A 20,296-nucleotide genomic window follows, 5' to 3' on the forward strand; every position below is an offset into this window, starting at 1 on the left:
TGATGAATATTTTGAAGCCCACTGCTTCCAGGAAACACATAACACAAAAATACATGGATTTGCTGAATACAATTACTCATTGTAGCGAGCTTGGGATGATTCCGGTTTGTTTGTAGTACGCATGGAATCTGCTTATGGTACTGGTTCCCAAAGATTTGCAGAAAATAAGAAATCTGGTGAAATACCTTAGTTTGCAATTATTTACGGTGCATTCCCATGAAATATCCTGACTTAAGTGTTCTGTCGATACGGAAAGTAAATCCATCGTACATTAATGATCTTCTCCCCGATATTTTTGTCTGACAAACGAACTTTGTGCCTTGACGCAACTTTAAAACGGACTAAAATTATTTACTGAAGCGATCAGTATTCTGTAAAATTCGGAAACAAATTACTATTTACTCTGACATATTCTCAATTAAGTTACATGTATGTCTTAACTATAACAGGATTTCTCATGATCACTTTCTTTTCTTATAGAATTCAATATGAAAAATATATAATTCAAATTTATAAATATGTTAAAAATTCATGATAACTATAGTTATATCTATTATGAATTATCTTCGTTATTACCTGTGTTACCTGTGAAATGCGCGCAAATGTAATCAAAAGCTGAGCGTTAACGTAAGAAAATTTAATCCCCAAATGTAATGCTCTCGTCCCATCCGGTTTCATACGAAAAAAGATTCAAAAAAATATTTCCTTGAATTTGACAGTTGTAGGAAATTAATCCTGCATTTTATTGCAGAAAATAAATCTGAGTCATAAACAAATACCTTGGGTGATTCAAAGCAACATTTTTTAACATGTTTAAATGGTGTTTTTATAAAATATTTTGGAATCTTGAGGTGACATGGTTACTAATGCTTGTAAACAGGTAAAATAGGGGTGACAATTTAATTGGTTAACTTCTAGTGATGGTTATTATCTTATATGCAATGAAATGTCATGTGAAATTTTGACTGTAGTACTGAACAGGATAAAACTTTTCTCATGCTAAGTATTTCTTTATTTAAAACAAAGATGAATTCTGCACATTTTTTTTTGAAAATGTCAATTTAACAAAGACAAATAGGGAATAACAATGGTTGTATTTCTCCTATTCAGGGAAGCTGTACATGCGCCTTTGACCTCTATGTACTCTCATTTTTCTAAATTTCATGCTTTTTTACAGAAAAGTTGCAAACATGAAATATTTTGAGTGGATTGAGTTTCAAAAACACATTTGAGGGAAACTTGCCTTGAAATATGGCTCTACCATGAATGTTAGTAAGCATAGCAAGCTATACTCAATGATTTAGTGTTCTTTTTCTCCATATTTCTTATATTGGGCTATAAAAAAAAACCTTTTCCTGAGTAATTATTTAAGAAATATACAGTCATAAGTAAATGAAATGTTTTTGAAGCAGTAACAACAAATATTTACTTAAAGAGAATCATTTTATTTATCCCTCTCTGAAAGGCGGCGTAAACTTAAGTTCAGTCAGCTTGAACACTTCAATTACTCACTTATTATCACATTTCGTACATAAATTTGTGATAGTTACTCCGAAATTTTTATTTAATAGCCTAAAAAGTTAAATTATTAATTTTTTTTTAAATGTTGACCCCGCCAACGCCACCGGAAACAGCACACCTTTATTACTTCGTAGAGGCGAGACAAAAAATATCTATTACACTTAACTTTTTTTGCTCTCTTATATCTGGAAAATCTATATCCGATGTAACCGTATTGCAATTTTATTGAATTGTGCATGAAGATTAAAAAGGCCAGGAATTGCATTCGGTAGATTGTAATGTGGAAGTAAGAACACAATTTTCTAGTGGTTAACTAGGAATCTTTTTTTTTCTATGACTTAAAGTAAGTTTTATTTTCCAGCGATCATCTATTTGACATGCATGAAAACTCGCGTCTAGAATTATAATATTATCTAAACACATTTCTAAGTAGTCAAATTAAATGTACACATGTCTTGAATAAAAAACACTTTTAAATGTGATTTAGAATTAAAAGTTTTTAGGACTTTTAAAAACACTAATTTCGAAGCCAAACATGATTCTAAACACAATCAGATCGATCTAAACATGTTACAAAGTTAAACTAAGTCTTTTTAAAATAAGTGCGCAAACAAAGTATTTAAAATTGTTGTTAGGATCTAAACACCATTTTATACAGTTTATAAAAATAAGGAGATGTGGTATGATTGCCAATGAGACAACTATCCACCAAAGTTCAAATGAGGTGGATGTAAGCAATTATAGGCAAGTTGAAATGAAAACAAAACTTCAATTTGATGTTGTCATTTCCCTCCTTAAGTGGCAAATGACGAGAACAGAAGGCTATAGAAGCTTGATGTAAAATATTGCTATGCGAAATAAAGGCAACAGTAGTATACCGCTTTTCAAAAGTCATAAATCGATTAGGAGAAAACAAATCCGGGTTACAAACTAAAACCGAGGGAAACTCATCAACTATAAGTGATAAACAATGGAACAACAGAAACACTGAACTGCAACAAAAAAAAAAAAAACACAAACAACAACAAACGCTAATAAATTCCTGGAGTACTAACTTCAATTTATTTTTCTACTGGCTGTATACCTCTCTGGAACATGCTAATTATCCGTATATGTATACAGCTAGATCAGAGAAAGTCAGGGAAAAAATTCCAAAGGAATCGATTGATATGCAGTAAAGATTGGCACTTTTGGAATTAAGTTACTGAGCAAATTCAAACGGACCTTATCTCGATGTAAACATTGAATGTGAATAGATCGAGAAGACCGCAAATACATGTACAAAAATCGAGACGACCATTTCTTAAATTTTTATAGAAAATAGTAGAAAGATACATACTTTATTAGAATAGTTATCCTTAATTTCTGAACCTGCATAGACAGACTTAAATTTTCATATTCACGAAAAGACAATATTTCTCTATTGGGTGTACATGTGACAAGAGCAGACCGGTGTGCTCAATAACTTAGATTGATTGATTGATTGTTGTTTGCTTTACGCCGCATTAGCACAGAAAGGCTATATCGCGGCGACAGCTAATTCGAATATTATAACAATTTAAGGTATATTTTTAAAATCAGACAAAAGGTCTTTCAATAAACTAAAATTCTAGACTAAAGCAAATTGATTATTTACAAATAAAAATCAACACTAAGATAACGTGATAAAAATTAAAATCGTTTTAAATATAACAATATTTTTTTATATTTTATGATATATTCCAATTTCTTTTAAGAATGAAACAATATTTGTAAATGGAACATTATTAAATAAATCATACATATTATTGACATTGAAAAGCTTCTTCCGAATATCAGCAAAGTCAATACAATGAATTAAAACATGTTTAATAGTATACTTGCAGTTGCAAGGTACACATTGTGGTTCATCTTCATTTTTTAAAAGATACTCGTGTGTCACTCTAGTATGACCAATTCGGCATCTCTCAATAACTTAGGTGTGAAAAAATAAATAAACTTTGAGAAATTGTAACATGCTAAGGACTTTGTGTAACACTCCGAAAAGTGGTGACCTGAAGGATCTTAACATTTTGTATGTACATGATTTTCTTCAATTTTTTAATCAATATGCAGCAAGGATTGGCATTTTTTTATATTTCAGTTTCACTAGCTTCTAATGCAATTATCTCGATAAATACCGAACATAAAACATAGTGTATTTGCATGTATATTTCTTCTAACACAGTTTAACAAATATTTTTTTTGAAATGTACAATTATTATTTAGAAATAACTTTTGATCACTATCGTCACCGGAATTGTTTTATTATTGACTTTCTCGACTCTATCATAAGAAAAGTGAATTTTCTTTTGTTTTCGTTCATTAGATTTTCCACTGATAAAAGGCCCCGACATGAAAAATATGAAACAATTCAATTGAGAAAACTAACGTTTATAGATATGAGAAGATGTGGTATGAGTGCCAATGAGACAACTCTCCATCCAAGTCAAAATTTATAAAAGTAAACCATTATAGGTCAAAGTACGGTCTTCAACACGGAGCCTTAGTTTACATGTAGAAAAATATCGGAAATGTATTTTTTAGAAGTGTGCGAAGATATTTTGTGTCATTAATTTTTGTTACACATGGTGCGCAATTTAATACATATAATGTTCAATTCATAAATATGACGTAACAGAACATGCATATTCATAAAAAAAGTGTGCTAATTGTGACTCTATAAAAATACCTTTACGTTAAAAATTCGTGAACAAATGTCAATAAACTCGTCATAGATACCAAGATTAAAATTTTGAAAACCAAACGCGCGTTTCGTCTACAAAAGACTCATCAAGGACGCTCATATCAAAATAGTTAAATGCCAATTTAAGTAAGACGTTGAAGCGTATTGACATATTGACTAATATGTACAAATAGATAAACATACGTTCAAAAGTTACAAAATTTTGCAATGAATAAAACATTTCATTTTGCAATGAATAAGAGCATTTCATTTTGCAATGAATAAAACATTTCATTTTGCAAGTGATACATATTGAATTTCAAAATCAAAATAGTAAGAACAGGAACCACTGACACAGGATTCTTACATAAAATGTTCCATATAATTTCATGACTGTATACCTCAATCTCATTTATATCCAAGTCATCATACTGAAAAAAGTAAATACTATTATGAATATGTTTTAACCTGCATTCAATAACTGGATTTGTTTTAATTTTTTTTAAATTATGACTTGTCTGGCCTTTATAATTGAGAATTTCCTTAATTTAAAATTTCGTCATTACTGTCAAATTTTTCATTTCACATCCAATATCTAGTTTTCATAGGAGTCCTTTACATAATATCTTTGCCTGCCGGCAATTAATGCAAAATAGTGTATCATGAACTGGGATATAGAAATTTTGCTACCTTGACTCGAACCGTCCTGAAGGCAAAATCCATGCTAAAGAGAAGGTTGTTGGTTTTGCTAAGCAGTTAAAGGACTTTAAATGCAATGCCTCGTGTAGGAAGAGTACCACACTCTCTGCAAGCTAAAGAACTTTTGCAATAAACATTTAAGGGATCCTTTTGTGAACCAATGCAATATTCTTTACCATCTCATCTTCTTTTCGGTCGAAATTACCTTCATCCAACTTTGCCGAATTCCTTAATTTATTAATTGTCAGTTTGGTCTTATCCCGAGTATTAATGACATATTTACAACCGACTAGACTGTGACAAAAAATTCTCAATCACGAGAACAGCAGATACAACCAACCGTTGGGGAGTTTAAGAGTGTTTTTCTTTTTCGCTATATTTCTTTTCGTATTACTCAATGAAAATAATAGAAACTTGTTTATCAGTTTGTTCTAAATATGATATTTTAGGGTACGTTTTAGCTGCTTCCTTTAAAAATTGTATAATCATGTCTTTTGTAGAATATCTTACAATCAATCTCCGTACATTGATCGATCCAGCGAAAATCGGTACTAAAACTTTCGGACAGTATAATGCTTTACAATACTGTTAATGGTGCTGCTTTATTTGTTTTTATACATCTGCAATAGTATTATGCTTAAAAATAAGGTTCACGTACCTATGTATTACTGTAGTTTGTGTAGTCATGGATTCCTATGCAATGCAGCTACAAGAAAAACAACACACGAAAACATTAATAAATATGTGTTCTTTTGATTAAGCATTGATTTGTATCATCTGCTAACATTTACTTAGTATAACATGTATAGAGCAGAGTTCCCAGGACAACAGTTGCATAGTAGTAATGATTATAACAAATCTTGCAAATGTAACACGCTAAATTGATTTATATGTGTAGTTACTATGAAGATAAAGTTTCAAATTATCAGTTAATCAAGTCCTCCTCCTCACGATTATTCGCCCTGAAATGCGACTGACCATTGAACATTTACTTCAAATGAATTACATGACATGTGCCACTTGTGGAGCAGGAGAAATTTTCCATCCTCCAATCACATTCATGTTCTGGTGGGTTTTGTTTCGATCAATCTTTGATCTTCATCTTTTTCCTTTAAAGCCATGGTGTAACACGTATGTTTGTTTTTTTCGACTTATCGTTATTAATTGTCCATAGATTTTATTCATCTTGGTGGTCATTTCCTCATTTAGATTTTTTTAATTTTTCTTAAAAGTTTAATGATCGTTAATAACTATACTTCAACATGCCAGTTGTGTTCAAATTATTAGTCGTTATATCTGTTTTTAAATTAAAAGGTTAATACTGGACACCGATTATATAACAATTGCGTTATTTTTTGTTTTTGTTTTTTAACGTGTAAGGATTGTTCAAGGGTAAATCTATTACAAAAAATCACAAGGCAATTTAATGTTGTCAGATAACAAAAAAAAAAAAAAAAAAAAAAAAAAAAACCATCAGGCAAAACTGTAGAAATAAGATAACAAAAAAAAAAAATACATGAAACAATTCACACTTTTTTTCCAGATATGACTGATCTCAAATGCATGCGATGATTACTTTTTTTTTAAGAAATACTTAAGAAAGGTAGTTAGTACCAATACATGTCCTCCTAGCTAATGAACTTTCAATTGACGAAAGAGCAGCATAGCTGTCTACAGAAAACGAATACTTTGATTTAGGACTGGACGCCATGATATCCAATTCTTGCTGATCAATGTATGGTCCAACCCCTGGTGAAAAAAGTAAATTAATTCTTATTTGTATTCAATATATTATATCCATGTTTAACTACTATATATAAATTATGTGTTTGAAGTCTTGCAAACATTGGATGTCTTATCTATTTGTTATTATCTCAGAAGAACATTCATGACACATCTTCTCATTGGCTAATTTGTGTGTAAATATTTGATTTTTACTTATAAATAAAATAGAGGTATGACCAATTGCCACTGATTCATTTCCCATCAGATCTTTTTTCAAAAAGTTTTCCAATTTAAACTTAGATTCACGGTAGAACTGCTTCACATGTGCCTAACAGCATGATGACGTTTTCTGGAGAAACATGGGAACACATTGTAAATGCCTAAAGAGGTTTCAAGACTGCAATTGTGGTAAATTTGTTTAAATACTTGGTAATTATAGACGAAATATTCTATTCAAATTAGAGATATATTTTGTCTTTAAGATGCAAACTTATTCATTTTAGTTGAGGAATATCATTCAATGTGAAACTTAATAATGTTTATTATTGTTTCAAAACGGTCTTCAACAACAATATGCAGCACTGACAAACAATTGTTTATCTTAAGGAAATAGTTAAATTCATAGAGAAATCTTTAATGTTTATGAATTAAATTTAAATAGGTCTTAACAACCTTCAGATTATGACTCTGTGTGTGAATGAATTTCAGGGGAAATTCGCCCTATTCCATGTGCTTATTCAATTTGTTTTGACAATGATTGTAGTTGTATATTTTACAGTGTTAGTTTGACGTAGCATGTTAATAAAATAGAATTTTATTCGGATTTCATAGCGAGATTGTTACTGAAATTACTTCCCTTTTTGAATAATATATGAATTTATTTTTATTGATCACGTATCTACTGCATTCACCTACACGTATGTTAAAATTTTGATAAGACTTTTACAGTCATACCGTCTCCTTTATATATTCGCTCTTAAACCTTATAATTTTTTACCGTTTTGTTTTATTTTAACCTACCTATTGCAAACATGATAATTCCTTGATTTTTTGCCTTAATTGCTTGCATTTTCGTACGCAATGGTTTAGTTGACGCTCCGTCTGTAACAAGAATTGCAATCTTAGGGACTGTGTTTCCTCGTCCGCCACTAGCTCTCGTAAATCCATACTTATCAAGCAGTTGTAGGGCTTTATGTGTATTGGTAATGCCAGTAATGTATGGAATATTTAAGACAGCATTTATAACATCAGACTTTCTACGGTACGTATTTAGTGTAAATTGTATTTCTGCATCATCAGAAAATGTTATGAGACCAATCTTTATGTGGTCTGGACCAATTGTAAACCTATTCACAACAGATGTTGCAAATCTCTTCAAATCGTTGAAAGCAGTGATACCTATACTTGTCGAGCTATCAGCAATGAAGAAAATGTCGGCCACTGCTCGGCGACAGGCTACAAATATAATATATGTTCGATTTAATGTTAAATCATTGCTAGCATAAATTTCCAATGTGTTATAGATTTTTATTTTATAGCATACCATTTCCAAAACAATATATGTTCACGTTGCCACTTAAACTGTTTTTATCATACTCAAATGAAAAAAAGCATGTCTTATAGCCATTGTTTTGCAACCTTTCATTCTATAAAATTAAAAAATTTTCACATCCAAAGTTTGATTTGTAAGTGGTTGTGTATGTTAGAGATTAGCTGGTTAAAAGGAGCAAAAAACTACGACTATCCGACGTCTGAAATATATCAATTTAAAGAATAGATAATTCATTTAATTCAACTCAAGTATTTGATGTATGTAGCATACATATAATGCATGTGTAATATTAATAGAACAGATAGGATATGGGGTATCCATCCATGATACAAAATAAGTACATGCACAGAAAAAAACACAAAAAGCAAAGGAACAGCTCTTTTGTTGCTGTTCTTCATCTAAAAGTCAAAATGCGGCCTTCAACACAGAGCAAAAAACTCTCACCTCACTGCAAGTTTAAGACGGCTCTTAACGCTTAATTCTTTGCAAAATGGTGATCAAGTCACAATCGAAGAAACAATGCCATGGAGTAATATTAATGAAATAAATCTTGCAAAGAAGCAAACATTAATTGTAATAATTTAGCCCAATAAACATTTAGACAACCACGGGCCACACTAAGATGTATTTTCGATAACCAGGCAGGAAATAACGTATGTATAGGGCAAATAACACACCCAACTCGGCCCCGGCCAAAAAGAACATACCAGAAAGTAGTACTTATTCAAACAAAAAAGTTCAAGCGCATAGGTGTAAATATCAAACTATGTAGAATATATATTGATAATTAAGGTATCAAATACATGTAAACGATGAACGCCTTTTGACTGATAATTTGGAATAATAAAAAAAAAATGTTTGAATGAAATTTTAAAAAGGTGGCATATATTGCCTGTTTCTCAGATATGAAGTTCCTGCTTTGGTATATTCAAAGTTCCGGTAATCCTACGCTCTGATCTGTAAATAAAGGTATATTGACCCAACTCCCCCACCGCCAATGATTGAAATTAAAAAGAAAATAACATAGAAAGCAAAGGGAGTCAATAATAGGGTTTTTTTATTATTAAAAGTCAATTGGAAAAATATATAAGTCCTGTATTCTCTAGTATGAAATGAAAATAACATTTTATGATTTCGTGCTTGTAATTACTTGTTAAACACAATACATTTACATCCAACGCATCTTTATTAATTCACCCTATGTCATCGCATTGGCAAGTCCTAAATAAGAAGCAACAACAGTTTACCAATGTTTAAATGTCATAAGCCGTTAAGAAGATACATTCAATCCAGATTTGCACAAAACAATGACTTAGAATCAAACTTAATCGTAGAAGGCAAACATGAATGTGTAACATCTGATACATCAACAACAGTCATCTAAGAACGGCAGGCACACACTTATTTAAATATTATACTGTTATATCAAACAATACAATATAATTTTACAGAGTACTTGCTTATTGTTTGTGTTTATCTCCTCTTTTCATTTGTATCAGTAAAATCATTTAATTTAAGATTTTTTCTATTAATATCTGCATTTGATTATTATAAAAATAAGAATATGTGGTATGATTGCCAATGAGACAACTATCCACCAGATACCAAATGGCATAGAAGTTAACAACTGTAGGTCAACGTACTGCCTTCAACAATGAGCAAAACTAGTTCTACATTTCATTCATTATATATTAACTATTTGTCTAATAATGTATTCCCTTTAGACTATTAGCTAAATGCAAATTTACTTACGTGGTGACGGTGGTATGGCTACAAAACAACATAACGTATAGTACAATGTAGTTGTTTACGTCAGTCAATAACGGTCCGTACATTACAAATAATAAAATTACACGAAAGCATAACGTATACTCGTATAAAATTGTTCTACCCATACATAGCTAAATTTATTAAATAATATCTGAATTTGATGACGGTTTTCAGTTTCTCTGATCTTTATATGAGCTTAAAGGTTGACATATACTTATGAATATTGATTCCTGTTGAAGGTCGATAGTTGTCCTTTTAACGCACTTTCCAAGATATTACGATTGTTGATCTCAGATTATTCGTACTGTAACAACATGTATTGAAATGATTTGAAAAATATTTACACTCATCAGAAAAGAGTAATTCGATCATTGTTTGGAAGAAAAGGAAAATTTACAAATGAAAGAATAAGTCTGGAATAATATTTAGTTAAAAAGCGTGACATTTGAAATATCAGATCCCAAAAGCAGGAAAAAAGAAATTTTTAATGCACTAACAATTTCTTAAAAGACTCACGTGTACTTATATATGGTTGTGGTTGTGGGGTAGTTGTCCCTACAGCTAAAACAAAACAAATTATGTGATTTTAATACAATGACGTACACCTTTTATTATGTACAGTTGTTAACATGTCTATGTTTAGCACAAATGTTTTATGTATTTATAGGTCTTGTCTTCCTGTATGTTTTATGACGTTGTTGTATATATGATGGACGGGTGGATATTTAAAGCCCAGTGGCAAATACAATGCATATTCAGAACGAGAACATGATAATGTGATATTCATATATGATTCTAAAAACAAAAACACCGAGAAAGATATCATTAGAATGCTGGACCTTTTGATCGATAACATATTCGTTGTGTTTGGTGGATTGATATTTCAGACAGTCGGTATTCCACTGGGTACTAATTGTGCATCACTACTGGCCAACTTGCTTTTTTTTACTCATATTATTAGTTACACAGTGTGCTATTGACCTACTATAATATATATGGGGTCAGTAAATTAGACTAGTGGCCTTTTAAAGTGATCAAGTCTTCAATATAAAAAACCTACTTCCATTGGTCTTATACAAAAACAAATGCCAACAATGACAACTTGTTAGCTTTTAATGTGTTTTCTGGATTTATTTCTATCATTCATCATCAATTTCTTCGTCTGTTGTCCGGGTGATATGTTTCAGATTTTTCCTCAACGCCGTGTTGTTTTTATAAAGGGACGTAACATCACTACTAACCGTGTATTAAAATAACCCACGCCTACCAACCCCATGTACAGTATACAGGGTCTCCACGCGGTCGCTTTTAACCAATAATATTCCCAGAAATGTATAGGAGGTAAGATCAGAAGCAATACAGAACCTTCTCAAAGACAAAAAGAAAAAGCATCTTGTCGATTGCTTGGTGGAGAAGCAGCAAATATCAATGTTTAAGTCTTTGGTTTGACCGGCCGGGTTTCCAACCCACTACCCGCCGTCATGAGACCACTTAGGCGGTTGTGTTCTTTTATGAAATTTACTTTTAAGAACAGCATATTATATTAGAGTGTAACGCAGCATGCTTTCATATTATCAGAATACATATTTTTGCCTTGCTGTCAATATTCGCGAGCATTATTCTTTGCGTGATTGTTTTTTTTTTATTGTGTTTTTCTTTATTTTCGAACGTATGTTTTTGTTTTCTTTTATCATAATTATGCCTTCAACATAGAAGTGATTCATAACGTTATCACATTGATAGTTTTTCCTCTGCTGTTTTGTGTGAGCCTTTTTATAGTTCAATGGTTGACGTTAAAAAAGGCAGGTTATATCTAACAAAACTAGTTTATCTCCTTATGTTTTCATATTCGTGTCCAAAATCAGAAACATATAAATGCTAAATGTTGTCCTTTGGATAAGAAGTTATTAATGTATAGTGTATCCATAACATATTCAAACTGTTTAATACTTGAGATGTAATTGTTTATAAATGTCGTACGGTTACTATCGTACTTACCGACACAAACTCTCGATAATAAAGTTCGTTTAACAGTATCTGTATTTAACGCTTCAAACGAGGAAACTTCAATGAGGTCGAATTATTCACTTGCAAGTGAATAATTCATCATCAATTTTTCTTAGCTTATTTTGACAAAATTGAACCATACTGGCGGCTAAAAGCGAATAATCATTTCACTATTTCACTTTCATTAATGATTGAACAAAAAAAAATCATATATTAGATTTTTTATATATCTCGTAGCTCGTGCCCCTTTAAAATTAAAAGGTTAATACTGGACAACGATCATATAACAAATGCGTCAATTTTTGTTTTTGTTTTTTAACGTGTACGGATTGTTCAAGGGTAAATCCATTACAAAAAATCACAATGCAAGCTTATGTTGTCGGATAACAAAAAAAAAAACAAAACCACCAGGCAAAACTGTAGAACAAAAAAAAAAAAATACATGAAACAATTCACCCTTTTTTTTCCAAATATGACTGATCTCAAATGCATGCTATAATTACTTCTTTTTTTAAGAAATACTTAAGTTAGTTAGTACCAATACATATCCTTCTAGCTAATGAACTTTCGATTGACGAAAGAGCAGCATAGCTGTCTACAGAAAACGAATACTTTGATTTAGGACTGGACGCCATGATATCCAATTCTTGCTGATTAATGTATGGTCCAACCCCTGGTGAAAAAGTAAATTAATTCTTATTTGTATTCAATATATTATATCCATGTTTAACTACTATATATAAAATATGTGTTTGAAGTCTTGCAAACATTGGATGTCTTATTTATTTGTTATTATTTCAGAAGAACATTCATGACACATCTTCTCATTGGTTAATTTGTGTGCAAAGATTTGATTATTACTTATAAATAAAATAGAGGTATGACCAATTGCCACTGATTCATTTCCCATCAGATCTTTTTTCAAAAAAATTTCCAATTTAAACTTAGATTCACGGTAGAACTGCTTCATATGTGCCTAACAGCATAATGACGTTTTCTGGAGAAACATGGGAACACATTGTAAATGCCTCAAGAGGTTTCAAGACTGCAATTGTGGTAAATTTGTTTAAATACTTGGTAATTATAGACGCAATATTCTGTTCGAATTAAAGATATGTTTTGTCTTTAAGATGCAAACTTATTCATTTTTTAGTTCAGGTATATCATTCAATGTGAAACTTAATGATTTGTGATCATATTGTTTAAACACGCACGGTCTTCAACAACAATATGCAGCACTGACAAACAATTGTTTATCTTATGGAAATAGTTAAATTTATAGAGAAATCTTTAATGTTTATGAATTAAATTTAAGTAGGTCTTAACAACTTCCAGATTTTGACTCTGTGTGTGAATGAATTTCAGGGGAAATTCGCCCTGTTCCATGTGCTTATTCCATTTGTTTAGACAATGATTGTAGTTGTATATTTTACAGTGTTAGTTCGACGTAGCATGTTGTGGTATAGAATTTTATTCCGATTTCATAGCGAGATTGATACTGAAATGGCTTCCCTTTTTGAATAATATATGAATTCATTTTTATTGATCACGTATCTACTGCATTCAACTACACGTATGTTAAAATTTTGATACGACTTTTACAGTCATACCGTCGCCTTTATATGCGCTCTTAAACCTTTTCATTTTTTACCGTTTTGTTTTATTCTAACCTACCTATTGCAAACATGATAATTCCTTGATTTTTTGCCTTAATTGCTTGCATTTTCGTACGCAATGGTTTAGTTGACGCTCCGTCTGTAACAACGATTGCAATCTTAGGGACTGTGTTTCCTCGTCCGCCACTAGCTCTCGTAAATCCATACTTATCAAGCAGTTGTAGGGCTTTATGTGTATTGGTAATGCCAGTAATGTATGGAATATTTAAGACAGCATTTATAACATCAGACTTTCTACGGTACGTATTTAGTGTAAATTGTATTTCTGCATCATCAGAAAATGTAATGAGACCAATCTTTATGTGGTCTGGACCAATTGTAAACCTATTCACAACAGATTTTGCAAATCTCTTCAAATCGTTGAAAGCAGTGATACCTATACTTGTCGAGCTATCAGCAATGAAGAAAATGTCGGCCACTGCTCGGCGACAGGCTACAAATATAATATATGTTCGATTTAATGTTAAATCATTGCTAGCATAAATTTCCAATGTGTTATAGATTTTTATTTTATAGCATACCATTTCCAAAACAATGTATGTTTACGTTGCCACTTAAACTGTCTTTATCATACTCAAATGAAAAAAAACATGTCTTATAGCCATTGTTTTGCAATCTTTCATTCTATAAAATAAAATATTTGCACATCCAAAGTTTGATTTGTCAGTGGTTGTATATGTAAGCGATTATCTGGTTAAGAGGATAAAAAAACTACGACTATCCGACGTCTGAAATATATCAATTTAAAAATTTACGACAAAAGAGATGATTTCAGCTTCCCAATTGTGAACTTTTCTATGTAGCAACATTCCAGCAGCGCAGTCTTCAAGTGTTTTAAAAAATGTAAAAAATTGAAAGGAAAATGAAATATTCAAATCAAATGAACACGACGTTTCAATGTGATCAATCTTTTATAAATTGTGTTTTATATGTATAATATGTAAAATTATTCCATAAGACTTGAGAGCAAACTGAAAGTCTATTTTTGCTGTGGTGAAGCCAGGATTTTGAAACCAGTTTTATAGTCACTTCTCCTAGTAGCGTTCCTGATGAAGGTAAATCCAGAAAAGCGCTTCGGACGCATGAAATTATTAAACGTGTTGTTTTCAATTTTTTTCTTAGTCCTATAACATCTAAGAAAAAAATATAAAAAATGATTAATTTTGCACGTTTTTTGGCAAAATTCATTTCTCACTTGACTTTATTATTAGTCAAAGAGTAAAGTGACTAGCTCAAGTTAGATCACTGATAGCGACAGTTTGATATTTTGCAAAATGTAAAAACTAGGAGACATTTTTTTGGGCTGAATATCTTTATTTCCATTTATATGTAAATCCATTTTTTATTTTACATGCAAAAGTAGAAATAACATTCAGAAGTCACCACATTTATTTCTTCAACATGTGGAACCCACATCAAGCTGCAAGTTAGCTCTGAAGGGCCCACAATAACAATATAGTCTATGGTCATGGCACAATATGGCGATCAGTGAATCTATGGCCAATAAAATCATGACCACCTGCTTGATCAACCTGGAAAGGAGTGACACCCTTCTATCAGTTTTCATTTTTCTCATGACCCCCTACTTTTCTGCCGGCCCACTGGAGATAAATAATGAGCGGTCCCCAATACTTGAATTAAAACAGCCCTAACATGACACATTATTAATTCATTGGCCTCTTATCTCAATAAAAAGGGAAATTGATAGAATAATGTGAATATTTTTGGGGCCCTTTATAGCTTGCTGTTCGGTGTGAGCCAAGGTTCCGTTTTGAAGGCCGTACTTTGAGCTATAATGGTTTACTTTTACAAAGTGTGACTTGGATGGATAGTTGTTTCATTGGCACTCATACCACATCTTCTTATATCTATTGTTATTTTAAAAGTGTTTTCATAGCGATAGACTTGCAAAAATAATTTCATTTCGACCAGTATCAAGTTTTGAGTGCGAAAAGAGAGTTCTGATATGCACTTGATTAATAATGTTTGTCAAATCATAAGAACAATGGCAGGTTCACATAACTCTTACGGTAGTGAAAAATAACAATTCAACGCTCCGAGAAACTTTTTATATCCTTTCTGTTTTACATATTGCTTTACATTGCGATAATTTATTTCTTTTTTTGTCAAAAATGTGTTGCTTTCAAATTACAGGCAGCAGTTGTTAACCGAATGTTTATATGCAATATGAACATACACTTAGAAAAACTTAAACAGAAGGTTATGTATTATATATAAACAAGCCTTTTAAAATCGAATAGCTCTTGTAACAAAAACATTCAATACTTAAACATAATTACTAAAAACAACCCAAAACAAATTGAACGAATATTAAATGGTTATTAGATAACAGAAAATAAGTACTTTATATACAATGATTTCGGAACACCCGAATTATTAAAATGTTTTAACTTTTAGTTCAAGGGGCACAACTGTCAAATTTATGTTCACAAATTTCACTCAAATTCTCATATTTGATTTCTATCATTCTAAATCGTATATCCAAATTACAAAAAGTCTAAAATAAACAATTAACAATGCATGGACTCGATAATATGTATGAGCAGTTCGTGTATTTTAGTCTAGATGCCGTCTAATTAACTATTGCGATGACCTCCAAAGACTGACGACGGTCATTAATAGAAATAGCAATAGAAAGCGAGCAGGTGCAAAGGATTTTACTAGATATGTTTGATTTCATATTATAGGTTAAAATATGTTTTTATCTGTATAAGAATGATCTTTTGTGGATTGAATCCGCCAACCAAATGTTGACATTCTTTCCCTTTTAATAGCTGAACATGCTTAGTACATGCGTAACCCATCTCTACCTAAAGGGTTAAATTGGAGGCCACATGAATACGGATAAAATGAGGTTAAATCATTGACTTGCAAGTCAATTATACATCATCGATGTTTTTGAGCTTATTTTGACAAATTTGAGACAAACTGACTGCTTGTAACGAAATATTATATCAAAAGTCCTCTTTTATTTATACTTGAAACAAAAATAATCGTATATAAATTTTTGTCTAAATCGTAGCTAATGGCCCTTTGAAGGAGGTACATTTAACAAAATGTTATTATCATCTAATGTTGATTTGATTTTTTTATTATGAATACTGTGGATTCATTATTATTCATTGGAGACCAATGTTCGTGGATTTTGTGGGTAAAAGTGATCCACGAATTTAAATGTTCAACGAAGTTCAAATTTTCTTTATGCTTGTATGGAAACATGATCAAAACCACGAAATGAAATATCCACGAAAATACAATTTCTCCTCAAGCCATGAAAATTGGTATCCACGAAAATAAATGGAAAGGAAACGCTGACATTTAGAACCAGCATAGTTGTAAATGAATTCTGCTATTGGCACACATTTCTCCCAATGAAAAAAATAGTATGTTTTGTTTTTATCAAGTAGGCTTTAGTATTGAATTTTTTTTCATACAAGAGCTATTTCATTTTCAAAGATTGTTTTTACTAGTATATGTAACACATAGCCTTTTGTCTAAGATGTTTTTCATACAATTCTCTCAGTTGTTAGGGTTTCATTTTTACCAGTCAAAGGTTTTTCAACTTAGAACGTCTTCTTCATTACACACAAATAATAAATTACTGAACAAAATAAAATACATGTGAATAGCATCATATACAATATTAATATGGAGACATGAAATGAACAAAAATTGAAACGACGTAGATCATCGATTTCTAAAAGTCGAGTTGACCGTAAATTTATTTGTCAAAAACCAAGTAGGATGTTTTAATCTGGGAATAAACATTCACTCTAAATGTAAATTTTATTTTCAAAGCAAGCACATTATTGTTGTCAACATATATGATATTCTATATAAAATCAAATGGATGGTCCATATCTTTGAATAAATTGAATAATTCAATTCGTGGTCAACAAAACAAGTAAATACACTTAAATGTTTATATAATTAGCAATAATGTCTAAATATAATGAAAAGCGATAGGTCGTTTTAAAAAAATTCTACATTTTGATAAAAATTAGCGTTTTTAAATCTATAGAGTAACTATACATGCTATTATCATCAGAGTTTTCTTTTCTAAGTTAAAAAAATAAGGTATTCCATGGAGCTGCATAATTTTAACATGAGAGGACATAATGTTGATCAATAACAAACCTTTCTAAAATTGTCCGTATATAAATTTTGAAATTATAAGAAACTAAGTTTTCAATTCCCTCATGCAAAGTTGACCTTAGATAAATTTGGCTATTTTTTAGGTCCTTTCTGGTCATATAGCTCTTCAACTGTTTTGGCTATTATATGTTCTTGGTTTTCAAATATTCGGCTTTGAGCGTTCCTGATGAAGGTAAATCCAGAGAAGCGCATCTGACGCATGAAATTATTTAACGTGTTGTTTTCATAATTTTTACAGCACTGGGTCGATACCTCTGCTGGTGGACTATCAGTCTCCTAGGGTATCATCAGCTCAGTAATCAGTACTTCGGTACTGACATGATCAATAACAAACCTTTCTAAAATTGTCCGTTTATAAATTTTGAAATTATAAGAAACAAAGGTTTCAATTCCCTCAGGCAAAGCTGACCTTAGATAAATTTTGCTATTTTTTTTTAGGTCCTTTCTGGTCATATAGCTCTTCAACTGTTTAGGTTATTATTCATTCTTGGTTTTCAAATATTCGGCTTTGACCGTCACTGATGAAAGGTAAATCCAGAATAGCGCTTCAAACGCATGAAATTATTTAACGCTTTCTTTTTATTTTATGAGCATTTTCATATAAATATCCATATTGACACATTGCATTGGGTTTAATATTTGCATGATACAAATCCATGTTAAGCGCACTGCATTTATTTCTTAATCTTGCGTGAAAAACATTTAAATATCTATCGCAAAATGTAAATTTGATATGTAGGGGGTGATTAGTTTTTATAATACTTCTGTTTAAAATATATTTCAAGAGAGTCCATTTCTAAAAGTCATATCGAGAGAATTTCATACTAGATGGAATAAAAGATTCTTGATAAAGGGACAATCTGCTTGGAGTTTGGTATATATTTTGACTACTTCATAGATTGTAATTGTTTGTTTCTGCCACGGTTGGAGTATTAAATCTAATAAGTATTCTGGAATATCCCTATTCATAATAATGTAAAGTAAAGTTATTTTTTTAACTTCCCGTCGAATCTTTAACCCTTCCCATCCCTTTTCTAAATAGAGTGAATGAGGGCTAGCGTAGCTTGTTAGACCAGTGACAATACGTGCTGCTTCCAGCTGTAATGTTTCTAATCTTCTATTATCCAAAACTTCTGAAGAATATCCAAGAACTGGCATAATAAAAGTTCGATATATTTTTAGTTATTTCCTTTTTAATCTGAATTTCAAGCGTCTAAGAACATTTATTTGTTTTAATACCTTTTCTATTAAACATCTACTGCTTGCATGCATCAATCTTCATGCGAATAAGCATTTTTATAAAACATTTTAGTGTTATCCTGCAAATTGTTTAAGATAACATAATGGGTAAAACATTTTTACAAACCAAATATAACCTTCTTCCTGACCAATGACAAACTGTATGCTTCTTAATATTATTTTCCTAGAATGAATTAACACTAAAAAGATTGATGTCAAATGATGTAACAAAGATACAGAGATGGAAGACAATCTATAAGATCACATGCTGTGACAGATAAAAAAAACCCCAGCATTGTTACTAACAGAACATGGAGGAAGAACCTTCGACGTCAAGTGGCATAAAACGTTCTATCCCGAAAGAATTACAAGATGAAATCAATGTGATAGCTTCAAAACATCAACGAGTAATAGGTATTCGTACATCATTTAATAATCACATAACGACTAAACTTCAAAATGTAGTGCATTGTGTTTAAAGAATGGTACCGTTGTCATAGGAATTCAGAAGATAACTGGTTAAACATAAGTGATAATCACAAATTTATTGATAAAGATTGGTTTTTAGTTAATACATCAAGGTGTTTTAAGGAAATACCTGTTATACTTAGGTTATGTTCATTGAAATTTAAAATGATCCTACGGACACGAGCAAAACAAACGATTTTGGAGATATTTGCACTGTAAGAAGGGCCAAAGGGACATCGCCATCCAATGAAGGAACATAAAAAATAGGGAACACATGATCGTCTCTTACGTTATATGTTTTTAAAGCGGTTACGTGTTAAATTGGAATATAGATCCTTATCTAGAAAAGGACAACTATTTTGCTGTGTCTATTACATTTCCTTAAAGGGTCTCTGGTGGAGAGTTATCTAATGAACAATCATACCACATGTTCTTATTGTTATATAAACTATTATTAAGACCAAAAAATGAAATATGATTTTTTTTTTGAGAATATTTCTTAAAGCGGAATATTATAATTATATTTCGTAATGAACAGTTATTGTGGGTCAAAATATGATCAAAATATCTCTTGTATTATTGGGTTGCAAGTAAAAAAAATCAACCTCATTTGAATGATTCTTCAATTTGACGCTTAGCTGGAGATGGGTGACACATGGGCTAAGTTTGTTGAGTTTGAAAATAGATCTTTCTTCTACAGATAAAAATAATGATTTTCAAACAAATCTAAAGACAATTGTCATTATACGACTGCACGTG

General features: G+C 31.1%; 1 protein-coding gene across 49 annotated transcripts in view; it reads right to left on the reverse strand.

Moving 5' to 3' along the window:
* Nucleotides 1-20,296, reverse strand: part of LOC127719523 (collagen alpha-1(XII) chain-like) — a 565,245-nt gene that overhangs the window by 246,911 nt on the left and 298,038 nt on the right. For 10 of the 49 annotated variants that reach the window (XM_052225688.1, XM_052225695.1, XM_052225692.1 and 7 more), the window contains 4 exons: nucleotides 13,653-14,087; nucleotides 12,517-12,651; nucleotides 10,488-10,532; nucleotides 9,954-9,971 (listed from right to left, as the gene is read on the reverse strand). The exons of 9 other annotated variants lie outside the window; for them this stretch is intronic. In XM_052225688.1, the coding sequence (XP_052081648.1) occupies nucleotides 9,954-9,971; nucleotides 10,488-10,532; nucleotides 12,517-12,651; nucleotides 13,653-14,087 (633 nt within the window). Of the gene's footprint in view, nucleotides 1-4,465; nucleotides 4,657-5,582; nucleotides 5,631-6,538; nucleotides 6,674-7,669; nucleotides 8,105-9,953; nucleotides 9,972-10,487; nucleotides 10,533-12,516; nucleotides 12,652-13,652; nucleotides 14,088-20,296 lie in introns of those variants that run through there. 30 more of the 49 variants (XM_052225696.1, XM_052225697.1, XM_052225690.1 and 27 more) reach the window with 19 other exon arrangements.

This window comes from Mytilus californianus, unplaced genomic scaffold, assembly GCF_021869535.1.
Source record: "Mytilus californianus isolate M0D057914Y unplaced genomic scaffold, xbMytCali1.0.p SCAF_11, whole genome shotgun sequence".
Classification (NCBI taxonomy): domain Eukaryota; kingdom Metazoa; phylum Mollusca; class Bivalvia; order Mytilida; family Mytilidae; genus Mytilus; species Mytilus californianus.